This window comes from Mercenaria mercenaria, unplaced genomic scaffold, assembly GCF_021730395.1.
Source record: "Mercenaria mercenaria strain notata unplaced genomic scaffold, MADL_Memer_1 contig_2187, whole genome shotgun sequence".
In the NCBI taxonomy this organism is placed as follows: Eukaryota; Metazoa; Mollusca; class Bivalvia; order Venerida; family Veneridae; genus Mercenaria; species Mercenaria mercenaria.
In genome coordinates, this window is record NW_026460228.1 from 34,718 (window position 1) to 55,354 (window position 20,637).

Here is a 20,637-nt window from a genome sequence, read left to right on the forward strand (position 1 = left end):
AAAGATATTTTGCCATATTAAGGACATGTTTTTACTTTTAATGCAAAATAATGTTCTTTATTATACACCTATTTAAAGTTTTGCGCGCCCCATATGATCCGAACTGGCAAAATCCACCCGAGCCGAATACCACATCCCAGAACATCAAGCTATTGTTATAGTAACCTTATTTTACTATATACCTAATGCATTTTCTGTCTTAAATACATCGTGTATTTTACTGACGAATACAAACCTTGTATTCAACTCACAAACGGCTTATCAGTTTGTTTTTATCTTTTTACAAACGACAATTAAAGTTCAGAAATTTTGCCAAAATCAACCAAATACTTGCTGTTTTATAAAGATAACCTTTACTGAGATCGATAACGCGAGAGTTTTTACTTCAACAGAAACCCCATATTCTGTGCCTTTTTATCCCACTTAGAAACAATATAGTATTGAAAAGCGTGAACATATACATAATAATTTAAATAATTTGAGTTTAATTGATAAATAACAATGACACAAGCAATTCAGGTTATCTGTTTAGCCGATTATATCCACTGGAGGTGATTCTTTATATTCCGGAGCAAGTTCCACAATGCAAATTCCACAGCCTGCTATACACGGTTCTGAAACAAACGCATATGATATAAATGAATACATTTCTGACGTCTGAGATAACAATTTGTAAGAAACCGGAATGGTTACTTATATTAATCACTACCCGCTTTCGTTGATTTGTTTCACACTTTAACTGATCAATCTGTGTTCATGTTTATTAGACGATAACACAGTAATGCGACAAAGCTGCAAACATTTTAAAAATATGTTATCGAGTCTTGATAATGTCCTTAATGCTGAAAGGTATTTCTTTGCCATCTTTGCAGAACGCTGTCACATGACAATTTTTGGCAATTCGAACGACAATTTAAGCATTTTTACTTCGAAATATTGAGGTACCATATCCAATTTGTGAAATTCCTTTCGTTTTTTCGGTCAGAATGTCACGAAGTTCAAGAAATTAAAAAGTACGTCTTCCGCCTTGCATTGGTAAACGGTGTCTAGAATTGTCACGTCGTTGTCATTAATTCGTTTAATGTTTCAACTGAACAATTACTATTCTACTATATGGACGTTAGTGAAACAAATTTTAATTTACCACGAATACATTATCTGAGGGATTCGCTCAGACAGTGTCTAATAGCATAATGACTGCGGATTGGGTTCGAAGTACCGATTTTGAGAAACAGCCTCTTACGAGAAAAGTGTATTTTTAAATTAACGGCAATGACGTGACATTTGTATTATATCTAAGATAAAAGGTTTTCTCCTGCTTTTAAAGTCCTTCCATTTTTGTGAACTTACCAGGTTCATCAGCCTCTCTCTTTATTGGCTCATTGTTGTGTTTAGGTGTGAGGTCCATCCAAAATGTTTTGTAGTCCTGGCAGAAGTCGCTGATTTTCTCTCCAGCTTTCTCTTTTACCTCTTCATTATCTAATTGCTTGTTGTTCACGTTTGACTTGAAGGTCAGTGTAACATCTGTTCTTTTCTGAAACAGACAACTCTAATTAATTGATGTTAGATAATAGACTTACAGACAGGATATTTGTTTGTTTCAGAGTGAAACTGAAATATCTGTCATGGATGAACACCAAATTCAATAACTTCACGAGTGGCATAGCCGCAAGTGAAATTGTGAGATATGGAGTTCATGTTAGAAAGATAGTTTGACCTTACATGTTAAACAAGAAAGAATATCCAACAGGGAAAGCCACGCTCCAAAAACGCAGCCTCCCCAAAAACACACACGAACAACACTCGCACACCACACACACAAACATATTTTCTTTTTATTTCATGTTTTGGCTAAATTGACCCATTATGTAGTTTCTTACCAGTGAAAAATATATTTGATATTTTCACTGTAAAAATTGCAGATATAATTCACTTAAAACATGTATTAAATACTTTTATAACATTTAACTTAGTAGTATGTGTCTTTCTGAAAACAATAATCAGTTCTTCCTTCCTTTAGACTTCTTACTTTCGTCAAACAACTATGTTCTTTGACAAAATGCATAGAATATCTTTCGAATTTAATTTCAATGTGTGAAAACTCCTATTTAATAAATACAGAATTAGTTTCTATTAATGAACAGACACAATCAAGCCGAGTCAGCTGTTATTCTGCTTGGTTGCATTCTACGCTCCCAAAGGACCTTTCTACAGATTTAATTGTATTGGCTTACCAGTTTATAGACGTTTGGTGTTGCAAAGGGAATTGGTGGGTGTGTGAGCAGACATGTGCCTCTTTCAATGTCTTTAAACACCACATAGTTCTAAAAATGAAATACATATTTTGATCGGAATACTATAAAATGTATTCCATATTTCTCAGAATCATTTAATAATGGATAAAATTCAAATAATATGTATTGTTAATATTATAGTAAATGAAAAAGTAGAACGTTTTACACGCCAAGTTAACATGGAAATTTTGTTTAATCAATGTACATATTACCATAATACATTCATGCATTATCATACTAAATACACATGAAATATCCTTAATATACGTCCTCTGAGACTGAATGAACTTGGACCCAATCCATTTGTTTTAGCTTTGATCTGCACTAAAATATACCGTGATGTATTTTAGATATATACTTTCAAGCTGTAAATATAAAACATTTGTGTTGTTGGTACATCATGCTATGCTTTAGTACAGGAGAGAAATTTACAAAAATCTCTTGACTTCCTACTAAATCCTGATGATATTTTTACGTTTTTGTAATCAAATATTTACATTTATTACACACCTACGGATGTTCAGCCTGTATTTCACCGTTTCACCAATGAAAACAAAACCCTATATCTAATTTTCATCGGATATGGAAATATGTTCAAAGGTGGGGCTACTTGTTTTTGTTGCTGCGGTTCATGCGTCAACGTCAAAAAGTTCACACTTAACAACGATATTTCAGCCTTGTTTCGGCTGATATAACACTAGGAATAGGTATTTATATAAGAGTATCTAAGAGTATCTAAGAGTATATGTGTAATCGAGCAGAATACAACATTGCAGATCAAGATGCTGTTAATAAAACCAGATTGTTTATATCATACTGAAATAAAACAGTGCTTAAAATTAAATACGATTAAGATAACATTACACGTAGAATGTTAATTACTGATTTTATTTGAGTTCAGCTGTCTTTCCGGAAAGGACCATTTCAGAGGTGGCAGGTTCCGAATTACATGGTGTCAAACACTGCTTTCTCCTATGATTTATTTCGGGAGATTCTATTTACAGGCGATAGTCAGTCACAAATGTTAGAGCGGCGGGGGTTAACGAACTACAGTTTATTACTAAACTGCTTTTTTAAATGCGTTTTATCGCACCGTCAAATGTTAAGTACTTGAAAAAACATACCGTATTGAAGTCATGGAAGTTGACAGTAGGAACAAATTTTTCCAGAGCAGGTGTTTGGCTGACTGTTATGGCTACTGTATTCTCCTCTACGTCATGCACTATGTCCTGTGCTATATCCGCTTCGTCGTATATCTTTACAAGACGATGTGTCTGAAAAATTATATATAAACATGGTATTGGGTGCTTAGCCTGAAACTGCATTTTGTTGTATTAACACATTTATAGGGGCGTTTTACCTTTACATTTTTCATCCATTCATACTGGGCCATGTAGGAGAATTTCCTTCATGCTATTTTTGGATGTATTATAACAGTAATAATACCATTCACCTACAACATAATTTTACATCAAAATGTTTCTTTGTAAAGAAAACATGGATTTTATTATGAGTTTGGGCTTGCAATGATCAGTATAAGATGTAGAATGAATGTCATCTCAGTTGCACTGACTTCATGTGAACTGGGTATGATTTTTCCTTTGTGCTAGCTTTTCCTTATTATTTTTTGCAAAACTTTCGACCGAAATCGGCATTCGTTTCTCCTAATCTGCTAATGACGAGCAAAGAAGAATGGAGAAACAGCCACAAAAAGCAATGAGAAAAGTTCTTTTATTTGAAATACAAATAATCTGATAACTCACCTGTGTTTCCCCAGACACAGCCAATATATACACTCCAGTCAACTGTAAAATAAGTAGCATCCTGAAATTTGAAAATGATACAATGGAACTTGAATAGATAAAAGTAATAGGTCTGCTGTATTTTCTAAATGATAGAAACACAATCCAGTCTTAGCAATTCGATGCTTTTAGAACATAATAATAATAATGGAATAAAAGAAGCAATGTAAATGAAGACAAGGCAATTATAACCTGGTGAAATATTGATAAATTATAAACGTGCCTCTCAGCGCCTTTTATAGAGAATATAGAACATTTTAACATGGCGTACATTGTGGGAAGTTGACATCTTGTAAATCTTATCTAATTGTGTCGTCAATTTTCTGTAACAATAATATTTACGCTATTTTCTCGTTATAGAACACATAAACGAAATCAACTTTAACCTGATATTATCTAAAATACGGACACACCGTGATCGAGTGGTGAACATGAAGTGATGAAGGTCATGTGCCTTCTAGCCGCGCCGAGTTCTTCTACCTTCGTGCTCTCTAAAACATACAAAGACGCAAACATAAACCTATCCAATAGCTTTCAATCTCTCTTTACGTTTAAGATACTTCTTATATATGACAAGGATATCTTTCTCTAGAACCTAATTAGAGTGGCATTTGAAATATATTTTCTTTTCGGGTAAGGACTTCAATAGTATCACCTGTGGGATGGGATCACCCCCTCCAACACTCTCAACCATCTTGCATCTTCCCCCTACTTTAAAAACGCCCGAAACTCCAAGTCAAGTGTTTCGTGTACAAGAGACATATCTTGCGTAGTATAATTATATTAAAATTTGCTTAAAACTTTTCTGTCGAATAACACAGATAAATACGAATGCTTTCTTATGAACTTCTTCTATCTGTTATATTTAGACTAAAGAAAGGACAATTCTGTTTCGTTTACCGAAAATCAATTGAAGAATCAAAATGAATAAAAACAAGGACAAATGTCTAACAAGAAAAGCGATATTAAAGATAGTCATCCACACAGCAGTCCATATGGAAGTAGGGGTACTGACTGAGCACACGAATAGATGAACACAAATTAATGCAACAGAAAAAACACTGAAGTAACAAACAGACAGAAGCTTACACGAAGAAGGGGCACAGCAGGACGCCGTCCTGAAACGGTCAGTAGAAAAACACTCGCTGGGATGTGCAACTAATTTACTGGTGGCAAACCAGAATCGAAAATATTAATGGTGCGCACCTAACCTCACTCATACCCTCATCATGATCCAAGTTCACAGGGCAGTGTAAATAAAAGTAAACTACGCCTGATGAATCCCTAACACACATAACGGTAACTGAATGCATGCCATGTAAAACAAAAAAAATGCTCTTTTAAATTTATATAAAAACTTAAAAAGCAAACATTAAGCATAAAGCATCAAGAGAAACACTCTAAAGGGTCCAACGAAACAGGACAGAAACAGATATTAAAACAGCTTAGTCCCATCGGAATTTAAAAACTGTCTATCATAGAGTCATCTGCTTTTCTATTAGACACAATAAAACGTAGCGTCCAACTGTTAAAGGGTTGAACACTTAACATGCAGCGTGTCTAAAAACGCATTGGTCATAACTTCTTATAATTAAACGTTTTTTAACTTTACCAAATACAATAGGAAAATTACCATGACCCAAGATCTTACGAAGTTTGTTAATAAGATCCCCATGAAAATCAGGTTTAAATGTATATAGTCTGAAGAGCGTATTTAAATTACTATTAGGTTTTATAACCATATCTGAATCACGATAATAACCCTTCTTCAGACTAAAAGTAAGGCAAAAGCTTTTGGATCCTTCACGACATCGCTAGGAACTATATTCAGTAGAAAAAATCGACAATAATTTCTTTAGCAGACATAATTTGATTTGTCTAAAAATACAAAATATCACCACTTTTTTTCGAGTTATTCTCACAAATCACGACCTGTAATCACCAGCTCCACCTCATTTTGGAGCGCTATAATTACCGGAACTATAGGAGCTCTAAATGTAAGCAAGGAAAGAGGTTGTATTATTCTTTCATTATTATGGCTTCATGTGCTACATATGCTATCAAACATGCTCAACAAATCAAACCTGGAGAGACGTACGAAAAGACACAAAGACAAAATTCTCCAGTGTAACAGATGTAAAAAGTTTCCAGTGTAACAGAAAAAATAAATCGTTCTACTGTGCTGGTGAGCTGATGTAAACCTTCATGGAACAGGGAACCCAAGTGGAACGCTTTTTTATTACAATGTATACCTTAAGAATCAGTACTGATTTCAAGTTCTTAGATAAATTGGAGCTATCCGGTTTGTTCATCTATTCAATGTTCATATACTTCTATCTAGTAGCCATATATGGTGACGTTACTCTTACCAGAATGGAGCATTAAACATCTTTTTGATCATGTTGTCCTTTGGGTTGCCACTACTTACCAGTTTCGATAGATCAGTTAAGTGAATAAGGGTATGTTTCCCTTAGAAATTGATGACAACGAACATAGAAGAAAACTCCGAAGCTCCTATGTTACTGCATTTTGCAATCACTGATCCTGTGTCTCCTGCGTTACTGACCAGCACGGTCATGAATCGCCTCATATTGGTCTTCCTAGAAATTTAGTTAGTCATTTATGATAAACATGTTACAGGAATTTGCATGATGGGCGTGGTAATTTAGTGTGTTTTTTCCGAATTATAGCACTGTTTACCTGCTATTTTCGCATGGTTTTCCGAAATAATTCAGAAAAGTGCTTAGATTTGCTGGAAAACGAATAGCAAAATGTTCAGAGTACATTTGCGCTGTATGCCGTCTCTGACAATAATTTCTAAATAACTGAAAAAGACAATTTTCTTACCAAAAACCGTTCCATTTGATCCGAGATAATACGTTACTCATCCGGTTTTTGAAAGTTACGATTGAACACTGTTAGTAAGCTAATGTTCTTTTTATTTTGTCATCTGATTTATAATTATTTTAAAATCAAACTTACCCACAAAAATGTTGCCAACTATGTATGTGTCTGTCTTAAACAACAGTGTACAAATTAAAGCGTCGCTTAAGTATACTGTCAATGCATATCCATGTTTGATACTTGAAACAACTCTTTAGAGTTCCTAGCATTATACAATAATAAATAGATCTTCGATTTCTTGCAGTTTATTATCTTGAATTTTGGATAGATGTAAATAAGGGAAATTAAATCATCTCCATTTATTATTCAGTCAAATGAATCATTGTTTTATCTTTGTTGGTTCTAACGTCGCACCGACACAATTATAGGTCATATGGCGACTTTGTAGCTAATTTGATTGTGAAGGAAAACCCAAGGTGCCCCTCCGTGTATTATTTCATCACGGGCTGACACCTTGGTAGAACCACCGACCTTCCGTTTCCAGCTGGATGGCTTCCTTAGATGAAAAATTCAACGCCCTGGGTAAGGCTAGAGGCCCCATCGGTAAGGGACAAATGATTTGAAATCAGCGGCCTTAAACACTCGGTCAGGAGGCCCCTTGTTTTTATTATGTCCTTTTTGATAGCTGTGAAGAAACTTCATGCGGGAGAAAGTTAGGTACTCCATGCATCATGTCTTTCCAAAATCCAGATGAGGATAGGGTCTAAAAAACTGAAAATGTTTTGTTTTGTAATTACTTATAACGTTTTCAGCCTGGTTGTCAGAGTAGCGATGTCGTTGGGAGGGAGATGTTTGAGGGCGTTGAGTTTTTCATTTCCGTTCCATAACTTAAGTTTGAATTGAGATATTGAATGAAACTTGATCTATAAGCAATCATAGTAAGGTTATTCTAAGGTTGAGATTTGGTTTTGTGGAATCATAGTCATAGTCATTGTAACTAAAAATTGAGAAGAAGAACAGTTTTCGCTCAGTAACCTTAGTTTTGATTGATATATTAATCATTAAAAAAACCAAGATTGCATACAAAGTTAGTGGGATCAAGTGTAAGGCCAGCATAACTCAGTTAATCTGTATGCTTTCAAAAATTCCACCACGGGCAGTGGCATAAAGCGATGATCCTTTTTAGCTTTTAGAATCTAGAAAGTTTTGGAGGGCAGTTGACGAATGGTGGTTCTAATTCCGGTCCGGACTTTTAACATGTTTCATTTTTAGTAATGAAAAAATACTCATTTAATGAGGATGGATATGCTGTCACCAAAGTTGTTGTGTAGCAGGTTTATATGACCAACAATTCGGTCTGCTGTAACTAGAAAAAAAACCCGATTTCCGAAGAATACAAATTGACTACCGACAAGTCAGTGCGCTTCAATATTTGTAAGTGGTTGCACATAGGGAAATGAAAATGAAAGAAAACATTAGATATTACATACTATTTAACTTTCGAGTTTAGTGTATGTAACTGAAGAGTTTGGTGTACTATTTGGAATTATTAGGAAACATTTTATTTTACTATGAGTTGATGGGTAGATGTGTGCGTTCGGGGATATAGATATGGGGATACTAGGATTCAAATCGTTTTTGATATATTTACGCCATTAAATGCGTATTTGCTAAGAAACGTCATTTTATGCAAATACATGTGTACACAGCGTAACTATTGTGACGTCATCAATTTTGATTTAAGTTTGCTTTGAAAATATTAATGAAATAGCGTTCTTTTATAACCTAGCTGAAACATCATTACTATGAAATTAGTAAAAAGGAAATATTGAAAATTTTGGGACGGTTTTAGAGCATATATCTAAATGTGTACTTAAATGCTATTGTCTTGTAGATTGGTCTCTTCTTTGTTGGTCATGTACTGTCCTTCTATTTCTGAGTTTATCTCTTGTTTGGCCGATATAAAATTCATTACATCCATTACAAACCAGTACATATAGTACATTTTGACAGTACAGTCCATACTTTCTTTAACACGAAATGTTTTATTCTGCAGCCTAAGTGCTTATAAATCACATAATTGTTGAAACATACTTTTTAAATATTGGTTATTGAGTTTCGCTCTAAAATACATGAACATATGTATATAATGCAGATAAAAGCATCATTGTACACAGAACTAAACATAAAGGCTTAAACCCAAACTGAAGTTAACAATTAATTTTTGGTTGCGGGTTTATCCCGCTACCAAAGTTAAAGTGTATTTCTGACAATCATAGCATCATTATTGGATTCCGAATCACATCCAAAGGATGTTCATGTGCTACACAAAATAGTCCCATTCATTAACAATGCGAATGAACAATCAATGAACAAGCAGTTCTTATTCAGTCTGTATCCACTCGCACTGACCATTTGGATTATATAAGATCTATCAATGGTAAGGTATTCCAGCCCATGGTTATATCACAAGCTGGGTCAGGCAGAGTTCATCTTAGATACGAGACCAATTAAATTTGTATTTGTTTTACATTCATGTATATTCATAGACTGGCATTTAAACATAAAATAAATCTACCAAAAACCCGCAACCATTAGACATTTCAATGTGTTTATCCTGTTATATTGTATTAGGTGTTACTACTGAGCCTATAATGTATCACTTAAAGTCATATGGTTACGATATTCATGTGAAATGATATTTGGACAACTGCAATAAAGTCTGTATACGATAAAACAAAATTGTGTGACGAGGACAAACGAAAAGGTACACGTTTTTAGATATGATAATTTATTTATAATAAGTATTTATCCATGTAAAAGTCAAGGCTTCATTGGTAGTCCCATCTTTTTGTATAACTGTAAGAAACAGAAAACGCACACTCATAAACGTTGCTGACGAACAATAAATGTGTATGTAGGAGAGTAAGTACACTTTTTTAATGTTATTATAACGTCGAAAAATGAAGGTCAATGCCATTTAATCTGAATTTTCTAATATAACAGCAAGATAATTGTTTGTCGAAAGATTTAAACAAACCATACCTTATCATAGTACACTTCAAATTCCGCCAGTGTAAACACCGAGTCTTTCGCTGTAAATTTACAGAAGTAGATCACGTCACATAAAACAAACACGATAAAAACATATATAAATGCAACACTTTCAAACTGAAACATAGATGAACAAATACAGGGCCACGATCTCCGGTTGCCCACATGACCGTTTGGCCTGAATTATATGCCATGATAAAAGTTTCATCATTCTAGTTAGCTAATCTGAATTGTTCTATGATTTGACAGTAGGACATAGATGTTACCTAGACTGTTTCATGACAAACATTTTCTATGTTTCGTGTAACTCCAGTATATAAATATAGTATCTGCAGTATTTATGTTTCATTATTGGTAATCGGTACTTACATCTGTAGTGTCTTCAATTCAAGTTATTACTTTAAGTTACAGACATATCTCACACTAATATAAATTTCAAAATATACAGACATACCCCACACTTATATAAATTTCAAAATATACCATATCAGATTTGTTTAATGTTGTTAAATGCATTGACATTGCAGACGATGGCTATTCAAACATTATAGCTTTAGATATTCATGTATTTAATTCATGTGTGTCAGTTTTCTAATAACTAAGCAATTGCAAGTAGCAAGCATACATACGATTTAAGTCAATTTCATCGAACTCTTGAATCTCGTCCCAGGACGCAAGACAGTCATCATCATTATGGTCGAAATGATTGAAAAGGGTCCAAGAAAACATGAGAGTATCGTGAATACGATTCTTCATAAATTCAACGAATGTTATACATCCATCATCTGAAATGGCAAATAGTTATATCCATGTTGCTCATGGCAGACCAGTAGTGGTCTTCTGCGCAAGACCGGAAGTGAATTTCAATTGGAACGCATGGCAAAAATACGTAAATTATTCATGTCCACACGCATTTAGTAAATAATATGTATTATATATTGACTAAAGGCTGGTATTACCATGGTTACAATATACATACATTTAAGATACTTTTCAGTCTGTAATTAATACAGGCGCTCCAGGTCAGCATTGATTCACATGTCATAGTATATACCCATGATTTTCACCGCAAGCTTAAAATTGTCATAATTTATCTTACTATTTCAGCATGAATTTTACAAATAGCGAAAAGTCTTACTTAGCACGATATCTATCTGTTGCTTAAATTTGATGTTTTACATAACAATCAGTAAATAAGGTCAAGTTATGCAACTGATATCTCATCTGGTGGTTGAATTTTAATCAGTTCCACCCTGTTGTGCAAAAGTTTCGAATATCTACCAATATAATTAGATTTTGATAATACATGAAATACCAGGCACTTAAACTTGGCAATGCAAACAACAAGTGAAAGAATGCTATAATTCACTGTTTACGAAACAAGTATGCAATTTTCATACTGTTATAGTCTTGCTGTAGCACATATGTTTCCATTTCTCTTTCACTGACGACGTTGTCTTTATCAGTATCCATAGCAGCGAATTCAGCTTCGAGTTCATGGTTGAACTCATTCATATTCAATGGCGGGTCAAAACCTTTTGCAAGCCAAAATCTATTCAAAAACAATATTCAGTAGTTTAGTTTTCAGCATCTTTATCTAAATCGTCGGTCCATAGTCTGTACTGTATGACCGGTATATATACATAACATGTTAACTTGGCTCATCAGTCAAAAACTTAAAGATAAAACTGTTAAAGTTAATTTCTGATGACATGTAATGATACACTTATTGAATGGTTTGCCGGAAAATAATCACAATTATTTCATAATCCGTTATATAAAAACCGTTTGTCTTTTTAGATTGTGCTATATTACAATTCTATATTTGATATATGTCCACTTAGCTAAAAACGTGTGAATCTGTAATAAATGCATATCGAATTGCTTGCTGGTCAGTAGTAATCCATTTATGTAGTTTTGTCTGCTGACCGCAAGTAATACGCTTATGGGTATTTTTGTTTTGTTATAACAACTTCATTCAGTCAAACATTCGTAGATGCGATGGAATCATTTACCTACGTTACTATGAACTTAATTTTGGTCTATTTCTAGACGGAAATTAACAACATTTGGTCTCTGCAGACGCAAAAATGCCCTTGAGAAACTTGCTTCAAAACTATAGCTTGTTTCAGAGAATAATGATAAATGATTCCAATATCCAGATAGAACAACCAAAAGTTGTAAATCACCTTCCGAAATAATCAATAAAAAAATTGAGATTTATTTATATTGTAACGTTGATTTTGTAATTTTTGCTGACGATTTTCGGTGCAATCTTACTCGTGCCCCAAAGTTCCTTTTCTTTTTTGTTGTTGTTGTTTCTTTCATTACAAACAAAAACCATAGTGATTGCAAATATAACTTTCGCCGCTTAGTAAAATTAGCTTACAAGTGAATAATATTTGTCGATAAAATGTTACTTAACATACTGGCTTGTCACAAGAATGAAAACCGTAGTATAGACATATACCATCTCGAACCTGAAAAGAGTAAGTAGGATATTATCAATTTCGTTTATTTTGTCAACCAAAAATAGAGGAAAAACGGAACAGTTTCGCAAATATAACTGTAAAGAAACGTCTGTAAAATCCATTCAATTAAAACATGTAAGTCTGCAGTTTATTAACATTATTCATTGAATATTTTATATGTTTGTAGCTTTATGATAATACGGTTATGTTTTCTGTGCTTATATTTAACACATATAAATACTGGAATTTTTGAACAGCCCCGCGAACCTTATTAGTTTTAAAGTAACTTATGATATTGCAAACTGACTGTATAAATTGATGTGTTAAACTGGTTCATAATTTTGCGATAGTTATTGTGATGAGTGTATTGTTTATGTTTACACTACTATAATGCCTATTATATCAAAGGAATATTGTAGTTAATGCAGTTAGTATCTGGATATAAAATACACTGAGCTTTTTTCAGTGTTTCCCGTGTTCGAAAGCCTTATATTTATAGTTCTAATTTCTCTTACTGTTACTTATTTATAAAGCAGTTACTCTTTGAAACGACAAAATTGTCAACTAACGACGTCTGTTGGAAAAGTAAACATTCTGATACATGTATAAAGGCCATGAATGTTTTAATGAATAATATTAACAAATATGATATAACTCCGTTCATATCGCTTCAACTGTTTGACTTGTTTGTGGGTTCTACTTTAAATTATGCATGTCCGGTATAGGGTTTCTCAAAGTCTAAAGATCTTGAAAGAGTTTATCTTAGCTTTTGTAAAACCATACTTGGCGTGAAACAGAATACATGTAACGCTGCAACATATGGTGAGGTTGGGCGTTATACCCTGTATATAAATAGATATGTCCATATTATTAAGTATTGGTTTAAGTTATTAAATACAGATAATGTTATTTTAAAAGGTATTTATCAAAATGCTTTAGAACAGTGTAATCATAATGGTGTAAAAAATTGGGCATACCATGTGAAATGCCTTCTTAACGAGCATGGTTTTTCTGATGTTTGGAATTTACCAAGTCAATTTGAAGCCAAAACATTTGTACCCATTTTTAAACAAAGAATTATAAATTGTTTTAGGCAAAAATGGTGTGCTGACATTGCTGCAAATAATGTTTTAAGCACTTTATATTCACATGTTAAAACAAATTTTTGTATTGAAAATTATTTGAATATACATTTTTGTATTATTATGTAAAACATCACATAGTTGTTTAACGAAACTCCGTATATCTGCACATAAGTTACGTATAGAGTCTGCCAGGTACGGCAGAGACAGGTTAGAAAGACACGAACGAATTTGTCAATTATGTGATCTAAATGAGATTGAAGATGAATTTCATTTTGTTCTTAAATGCAGAGTTTATAAAGAATTACGTAAAAAAATCATCAAACGTTATTTATATATTCATACAAGTATGTATAAATTCTTAGAATTGCTACAATCAAGTAATAAATCTATTCTAGTTAATTTGTGTAAGTATATAACATTAGCTAAAAACAAGAGAAATTAATTATTGCAAGGAATTTAAACTCGTGTCTTGGAAATGCTTGTGAGTTTGTTTGTGTTGACATTAATTATTATATAACATATACTGCCATTCAAATGATCACAAAGTATTAAACCACCTATACTCCTTGAGTACGCAAAGCATATTATTTATTAGCATTAATGTTTGTATACGTTAATAAAATATCTGTTCCGTTCTGTTCTGTTCTATAAAACTGCGTTTAAACATATAATAACAATCAGAAAGCATGAGCTGCACATATATGTAGTTTTATCTAAGAAAACGCATTTAAAATGAAACTAATGCAATTTGGTAGATTGTTTTATTAAAATGAATAAATTTAAGATGAAAGGATTAGTCGCGTATCGTAGATTTTGGCACAAGCTTTGCTATCAGATAAAAGAAATGCTATTTTGCCATTCTATGACTGTAGCCCAAATGAATTATTGTGCGCAGCGTATAACTGGTTTGTAATGTTAATCTAATAACAATAAAACATGGAGTTGCTATAAATTATTTTAATTTAAGCATTATCTTTCATATATTATCATATTACCGAACCAGAGTACTAAGCTTTATTAGAAATGTTTCTGCTAATCCAGAGGTTTTTCTATAACTATATATAATACAGGATTATTACCTGTAGAGCAGCTCAATCCTACTGTTGACTTAATGATGCTAGAGACGGTTGCACTGGCTTGATTTCAGTCTGTTGGTCGACTGTTATCACGACACTAGTCGTTGTGTCACCTGCTTTTTTCACACAAGTAGTATTGTCTGATCACTTAAGTTGACCGTGATTAAATATAGAAAGTGTCCTTATAATCATTGACAAAGAAGTTGGCCTTAGTCCTTCGTAACAGATATTTTTCACTCCCTAACTCTTTTACAAACTAAACGTCTCCTGTTGTAAAGACCCACCTGCATACCGAGATTACAGCTTATTTAGTGTTTATTAACTTTCAAAAGAAAGGAAAGAACCCTAAGTCGATTTCCTCATGCTGTTAATTGCATAAAGCTCTTTAATGAAATAATCTCTTCAGTCAGTCCATATTCTCACAGGATAGTTGCAATGTTCAACAGTCAAATATTTAGGAATAGAATTTTATTTATTGGCAATTCTAAATCAGTCATTCATACATATATAAGCCTGTGATACGGAGCATGAGAGATGTTGCTTTTTATCGCCTCTCTTGAAAAGAATTAATCAAACAGAGTCTGCTATTAGTATGCATGGTTGTATACAATATTTCAAAGTGATTTTCTTAGAGATTTATTTTATTATTTCTATTAAAGACATTGCTGTTTGCTGTTTCAAGTTCATATCTTAATACGCAATTATCTGTTCGTTCTTTACCTTGCCAAAAATAGAATGTTTTGAACATGGTTGAACTGCGTGACTCGTTTCTCCAGACACCTGTTGTATACGGCCAATGTTCCGTTTTGGTACGTACTTGCTTGAACTGACAATAACATAATTGTTTTTACTAAACCTCACGTACGTATCTAAACTGGAGAAAACAGGATAGGAATATGTTCAGGTATAAAAGGGAATTATCACAAATACATAACATTGTATCTCTTTCAATAGTTCTGTTATTATATATATAATGAGGTATAATTAGTATCATTATTATCATTATTATTACTATCATTTATCATCACCGTCATCATCATCATCAACATCATTTAAGTAATATCGCTGTTATGTTTCAGATTTGTTTTTTTCAAATTCGTATTATCTAAAATATAAATAAATGATTATATGATATTTTGTATATCATTTCAGAATACTTTGTATCACACAGATTATAGCAATTTTTGCTTTGACTGCATCTTGGGCACTTGAGGTAAGTTCATTGACGACTTATTATGCTAGGCTTCCTAGATTACTAGGTACTGGAACCACACTGCTATGAATAGAGAGATCTAAAACTTGAATTTCGGTCTGGGGCAACAAAATCTCGGCGGTAATTTCAGAATAATTCAAAGTAATTTGAACGTTATATTAAGATTTTACGGTGGTTAAACAGATTTTCATAAAGTAAGGGATTTGTTGGAAAGTTTAACAAAGGCTCGCTCGTTTACACTTATTTGTGTTCACTGGGTGTTTGATACATGATAGATTTTCAAAAAGGTCGATATATCTATTTAATAATTTGATTCTCTTATCCTAGCTGGGCAATAGAGGTATCCCAGCAGATGTATAAATCTAATAAATATGCTTTGCCTAAGACATCATATGAACATAAGAATTTCTATATTACAGTTGTCAAATTTAAATTCAGCCACAAATCAAAAGATAAGCAAATGTGTAAAGTTATTATTACCTCTTTCTACCAGTCTTGGTTGCACAACCAGGGTAGACGAGAAATAAACGAATTCGGAAGCTACACCACCGTTTTAAAACTTGCCTTTGTTCAGATTGTTGAAATATTCCAATATCTATCAAATGCAGTTAAGAAAATTTAAATGAAATTACACGGAAATTAAAAGGAATAGTCCACTTTTTGAATACTTCCTAATTAAAAGGGCGTAATCACAAAATGTTATGAAAATAATAAAACACACAGTTAATTAAAACAGGGATGTAACTCTATGTAAGGGGTCTCGATGTTTACTAAATTAATCTCTAACAGAATAACTAAAAATGAAAAATGTCATAAAATGGTGCTTAAATGTGATTGACCGCCTTTAAAAATACCAATTCCTTTGTCTACTACAGTTACTGCCAGGTTAGTTTTAAGCCCTGTTAAAATATAAACCAGCTTGTTATAAGATATATCTTTATATCTATATTAATAATTGCATTATGTTACCAACCAATTTTCAGACCCATCGTCTAATCAAACGACATGATGGAGCAGATATAGCACAAGACATTGTGCATGATATTGAGGAAAATACAGTGGCCATAACAGTCAGCCAAACACCTGCGCATGAATACCTTGTTCCCACAGTCAACTTTCATGATTTCAATACGGTATGTCTAGTTTTTCTTTACCTAATGCTTAAAATGACTTGAAGGGAGGAGAGAAACCTTTATCAAAGCGGTCCGAAATACCGAAAAACAGATTAAAGTCTCCAAAGTGGTGGCTTTGCCAGCTGTGTCCTGTTGTCTTCCATGTCCATGTATGTTTGTGCCTATATATTACTTCTACGTTTATATCAGACTTGTTTTTATTTCCTTTTTCTGTTAGACTTTCGTCCCGGCTTTTGTAACACAGAAACTGAAAAACAATTTTAAAATTGTTCAAAATAAGGTTATAAGGTTACTTTAAGTTGTTGTTCTAGTGTAAATATGAAACGTACAAATGCATTTTAGGAAAACTTGATATGACTTATGGAAGTGCTAAAATATGTAATTGGTATCGCGCTAGTCTTTTTTCGTTATGAATTTGATAACATCTGAAATATAGTAAAAACTGAAAAGATTAGAAGCTAGATTCTTATATGCTAAGTAGCCATGTAATTTTGTTATGTTTCTCCTTAACGTTTTTCACCAGCCACCTTTCAGTTAATGTTTTTTGAACCGAAAGGTTGGTCATGAGCGAATTTCATAACATCTAAGCTGTATTTGTTGATTTGAAGTGTTCTTGTGCATTTGTTTTTGTAATAAACAAGCAAACTGTTGTTCATGATTAGCATGAATATAAATGTATTTCATTTTACAGAAATATGTCGTGTTTAAGGATATTGAACACGAAGTGTGTCTCCTTACCTACGCACCAGTACCATTTGCTACTCCTAGTATATACAAACTTGTAAGTTGAATAATTGATATATTATACATATATTGTAGAAATATGATATGTCATGCATTCAATAATATCTGGATTTAATATGTTGCTAGAAGAGATTATTTGTAGTTATTTCAAAATTAATATGATCATCTGGAAGCATGCATATAGAAACCAAGAATTAATTTAATTGATAATTTGGGTTGTCAAGCCTTTGTCAAACTCGGCCATACCAGAGAGGCGTTTCAATAGTTTTCAAACATCTCGTAATACATGCCGGAATATAAAATTACTCTCGCACTGCGAATTGCATTATTTATTACATACATATTTATAATACCATTTATGAATGAATGCGTCATTTAAAAATCAAGACGTTTATTCATTCACAACTGTATGAAAGAGAAAAAATGATTTTCTATGTCGGCGACCTTTTGCAGATTAATGATAATTATGCAAGAAAAATCTATCATCACTGTCTAAACAGCCGAGTCGCTTACAATAACACTTTTACCATTGAACGTCAAGTAGACAGTCAAAACAGTATTTAGACATAAAAACTCACACAAGATGTTCCATATAGACTATCTATTTAACTATGGTCCATTCCTTGTAAGATGACCAAATCCATTAGAACACATAGCATGTAAGATGTCCCAGTGTAATGAAACACATAGCTTGCAAGATATCAAAATACACTGGCTGGAACAATTATCTTGTAACATTGAAAACAATTAGCTCGTAAGATGCCTAATGTACAGAATTACAAAAATAGCTTTTAAGTTATTATACCAGATTTATATCTGGTATAGTTTGTCCCAATCCATTGGAACAGTTAGCTCGTAAGATGCCCAAATCCACTGGAACAAAAAGCTTGTTAATTGTTCCAATGCACTGGAACACATAGCGTGTAAGATGGGACGGCTGCTTACAGCTGAATAACCGACAACAGGAAGAATACTGTGCTTCACTAATCTTAAACTATGTCGTTTTAAACCCTAGCAATGTAGGTTTTATATCTCATTCAACCATTTGAAATCTTAAAAGTAGCAAAACAAAAATCAGCTAGGCATACGTCTCTTTCAGGGGAAAACAGACTTGACATTAACGTACACAGCAGAAGTGCAAAATAAAATTCTTAGCAATGACGAAATCCGTTTGAGAGCTGGTTCTAACATTGGCGATTTCTGTGCAGACTACAAGACATTATGGATGGATCTTATACCAAAACATGACAACAAACTGGCCAAAAGAGGAGAGAATGAACCAGGTAGGGGCAATAACAATAAACATCAGGCAGCCGTTCTCAATACAGAAATACATTTGCATTTGTAGCCACAAGTACAATGATTCCATTTCTTAAACATTTTCTGAATCAGTTTTCCCTCTGTGTTTTATTAATCTCTGACTTGTAGTCTCATGACTCATATTGTATTATATACCTATGTTAAAACACGCACTTAAAGAATTCAAAACCCGTATCACAAAATATGAAAATTAGATTCCGTGTTACTGCCCTCATTAGTATTTAGTGCACGATAATTAAATAGTTCTGTGTTTCATAATTTGTAATCACTTTTGGCACCAAAACTGAAAGCAAACAACAATTGGAAGTATATGATAAGGGGGTCATTTTAACTGTAGCGCTTGATCAAGGAATGTATACGTCTCTTGTTATCCAGCCCCAAGGGCCAAATACAATAACACATATCAATTTATTGTTAGAATAATCTTATTATATAACTGACTTTGTTATTGACCAATCAGAATGTATAATTCTTTCACTGGGCTAGTCACACCCGTACCCGAATTATTGTCTACAGCATAAATGCATTGACATAACAAGTCAGTAATGTCATATATTAAAACAAAACTAAAACTGCCTCCGAAAAGGAAATCCTACGGCAGTGTATGTATGAACGTGTAAGTCTTAAATATATAGGTATAATATAGCAACGGACAAAACAGAGGGGAACCACCTCGGAATTGTCTAAACGGTTAATAGTGCGCACCAAGTCCCTCTCTTAACCACATCCATGACCCAAGACTACAGGATAGTGTGGATTCATGTAAATAGCATAATTTTATGCTTGTATTACTGACATTTCGTAATTTTCTTTCAGAACCTTGCGCTCTTGCTTGCGGAATATGTATAGTAGAGGCAGACAAAGGATACCAAACAGTTGGAGCTGCAAATGTGCTTGGTTGAAATATACGCCTATTTTAAACAGGAGAATAAAGACTATCTAAGTCTGATTTTACGATAAATACACCCTTATAAGTTAAATTCATGAATAACAAATTATTATACCACATTTATAAATAACACTCTTTTCATACACGTGAACACGTTCAAATGTGCTTTACATGTCTTGACATAACTTCCAAAAATACAAATGATAATGAATTCAAAAGAAACAATGGAAGTAGCCTATTTTATTAATAAATCATGAAAAAATATAAAAAGTACAAAAAAAAACAAACAAACAAGGCAAACATATATAACAAATTAAAACTTACCTGACCTTTGGATGAAATACTGTTCTACGCTTTATTATGAAAAAAAATATATCTATATGCTGTACAATGAATTGGGATTTAAGCAGGTTTTTAAAAGCAACCAGTGCGTCAGCTTCCATAATCTTGACGTGACCAAAGCTCGGGAGTAGTGAACGAAAAGCCCTGATTGTCATACATCACGACTCTAGATTTTACCACAAACAATGACAGCGTGTCTTGTCATCTTAGGTTTCTGACAGTCTATACACTTCATACGTAGGGGATTTATCATGTAAAGTCGTAAGGGTTTCGGTCAGAAATTTGTACCGTACTGTATATTTCACGGGTAACCAGATGCGTTCCTTCAGTACGGGTATGATACGACTGTGACAGGACGTCCTGGTGACAA

At 33.2% G+C, this 20,637-nt stretch overlaps 3 protein-coding genes across 4 annotated transcripts; 1 reads left to right on the plus strand and 2 right to left on the minus strand.

Moving 5' to 3' along the window:
* Window positions 1–462: 462 nt before the first annotated feature.
* On the minus strand, window positions 463–4,343 carry LOC128552233 (uncharacterized). Its single transcript, XM_053533264.1, has 6 exons — window positions 4,289–4,343; window positions 4,058–4,118; window positions 3,419–3,568; window positions 2,235–2,324; window positions 1,351–1,534; window positions 463–614 (listed from the first exon to the last, which is right to left on the minus strand). The coding sequence occupies exons 2-6, from the start codon at window positions 4,115–4,117 to the stop codon at window positions 529–531; spliced, it is 570 nt and encodes a 189-aa protein (XP_053389239.1). The 5' UTR covers window position 4,118; window positions 4,289–4,343; the 3' UTR covers window positions 463–528.
* A 5,364-nt stretch (window positions 4,344–9,707) lies between these two features.
* LOC128552232 (uncharacterized) lies at window positions 9,708–14,764 on the minus strand. Its single transcript, XM_053533263.1, has 6 exons — window positions 14,630–14,764; window positions 12,424–12,474; window positions 11,395–11,546; window positions 10,624–10,779; window positions 9,986–10,035; window positions 9,708–9,799 (listed from the first exon to the last, which is right to left on the minus strand). The coding sequence occupies exons 2-6, from the start codon at window positions 12,465–12,467 to the stop codon at window positions 9,764–9,766; spliced, it is 438 nt and encodes a 145-aa protein (XP_053389238.1). The 5' UTR covers window positions 12,468–12,474; window positions 14,630–14,764; the 3' UTR covers window positions 9,708–9,763.
* Window positions 14,765–15,442: 678 nt separating this feature from the next.
* Window positions 15,443–20,150, plus strand: LOC128552234 (uncharacterized). 2 transcript variants are annotated; one of them, XM_053533265.1, is made up of 6 exons: window positions 15,443–15,530; window positions 15,779–15,839; window positions 16,823–16,972; window positions 17,664–17,753; window positions 18,816–18,999; window positions 19,853–20,150. In XM_053533265.1, exons 1-6 carry the CDS (start codon window positions 15,523–15,525, stop codon window positions 19,936–19,938), a joined length of 579 nt encoding a protein of 192 aa, XP_053389240.1. In that variant the 5' UTR covers window positions 15,443–15,522; the 3' UTR covers window positions 19,939–20,150. The 2 variants fall into 2 exon arrangements, with proteins under 2 accessions (XP_053389240.1, XP_053389241.1); XM_053533266.1 differs by lacking the exon at window positions 15,443–15,530 and adding an exon at window positions 15,541–15,604.
* Window positions 20,151–20,637: the final 487 nt, after the last annotated feature.